This window comes from Cicer arietinum, chromosome 7, assembly GCF_000331145.2.
Source record: "Cicer arietinum cultivar CDC Frontier isolate Library 1 chromosome 7, Cicar.CDCFrontier_v2.0, whole genome shotgun sequence".
NCBI classification, from domain to species: Eukaryota; Viridiplantae; Streptophyta; class Magnoliopsida; order Fabales; family Fabaceae; genus Cicer; species Cicer arietinum.
The window spans coordinates 57,485,840-57,487,098 of NC_021166.2; the positions used below are offsets into that span (position 1 = coordinate 57,485,840).

Here is a 1,259-nt window from a genome sequence, read left to right on the forward strand (position 1 = left end):
TTCCTTTTTCATTTTCTGTTTCTCCATGGCACCTTTATGGATTTAGCTTCAGAAACCCCAATAACTTCTCCTTCGCCGCCTCCACCTTCGCTTCCGGTAACAACCAATCGCACCTACCAACATGATATGCTTGATCCATACTTCATACATCCAAGTGACAATCCTAGTGTCGCGCTGGTTTCTCCGCCTCTCTCCGCCTCAAATTATCACTCGTGGTCGTGTTCAATGATTGTTGCCCTCCGTTCGAAGAACAAATTAGGGTTTGTAAATGGTTCTCTTCCTCGTCCTTCTGATCTTGATCGTCTTTCTATGGCGTGGGATCGCTGTAATACTATGTTGATGTCTTCGATGACGAATTCTTTGGAGCCGGATATTGCTCAAAGCGTGATGTGAATGGATTCTGTTGCTGAAATCTTGTCTGAACTGCGTGAACGATATCATCATGGAGATGTGTTTCGTATCTCTGATTTGCAAGAAGAGATCTATGGCCTCCGTCAAGGTGACTCTTCGATTACATCTTATTATACACGGTTAAAGAAACTTTGGCAAGAGCTTGAGAATTTTCGTCCCCTACCTTCTTGTACCTGTGCAATCAAATGCTCTTGTGCCCTGATTCCCAAAATTCGTGAGTACCGGGATGAGGATTATGTGATTCGATTTCTTAAAGGTCTAAACGACCAATATTCTAGTGTTCGGTCCCAAGTCATGCTCATGGATCCCTTCCCTAATATCAACAAAGTGTTTTCATTGTTAGTGCAGCAAGAACGTCAAATCTTTCCTAATTCTGAAGAAATTCCAACCATTGCTAATGTCTCCAACTCTAATCGTGCTAATTCAAGGGGGCATGGTGATACTCGTGGTCGTTCATCTGGCAGTAGTGGTCGTCCCTCAAGATATTGCTCTCACTGCCACCGTTCAGGTCACACTGTTGACGTTTGTTTCCGCAAACATGGTTTTCCTCCTCATTTTCGCAAGAATGGAAATTCTTCTGCCAATAATTGTGTTGCATCTGATGTTGATAATGACGATAAAAAATCCAGTTGTGCTGATGATTCTCTAGGTGATTTTCCCCATTCTGGTTTTACTACTGAGCAACAAAAGGCTTTATTGGCGTTATTATACACATCTCAAACTAGTTCTTCTCCTGTCGTGAATCACCTCTCTAATTAATCTCATACAGGTTCTTTTTCTTTTCCTCATATTTCTAATATCATAAATACCCAATCTTGGATTTTAGATACTGGTGCTACAAATCATGT

The 1,259-nt window shown here is 41.6% G+C and overlaps 1 protein-coding gene across 1 annotated transcript; it reads left to right on the plus strand.

Moving 5' to 3' along the window:
* Window positions 1-393: 393 nt before the first annotated feature.
* Window positions 394-1,170, plus strand: LOC101492265 (uncharacterized). Its single transcript, XM_004510441.1, has one exon. The coding sequence runs from the start codon at window positions 394-396 to the stop codon at window positions 1,168-1,170; it is 777 nt and encodes a 258-aa protein (XP_004510498.1).
* The last annotated feature ends 89 nt before the right edge of the window (window positions 1,171-1,259 follow it).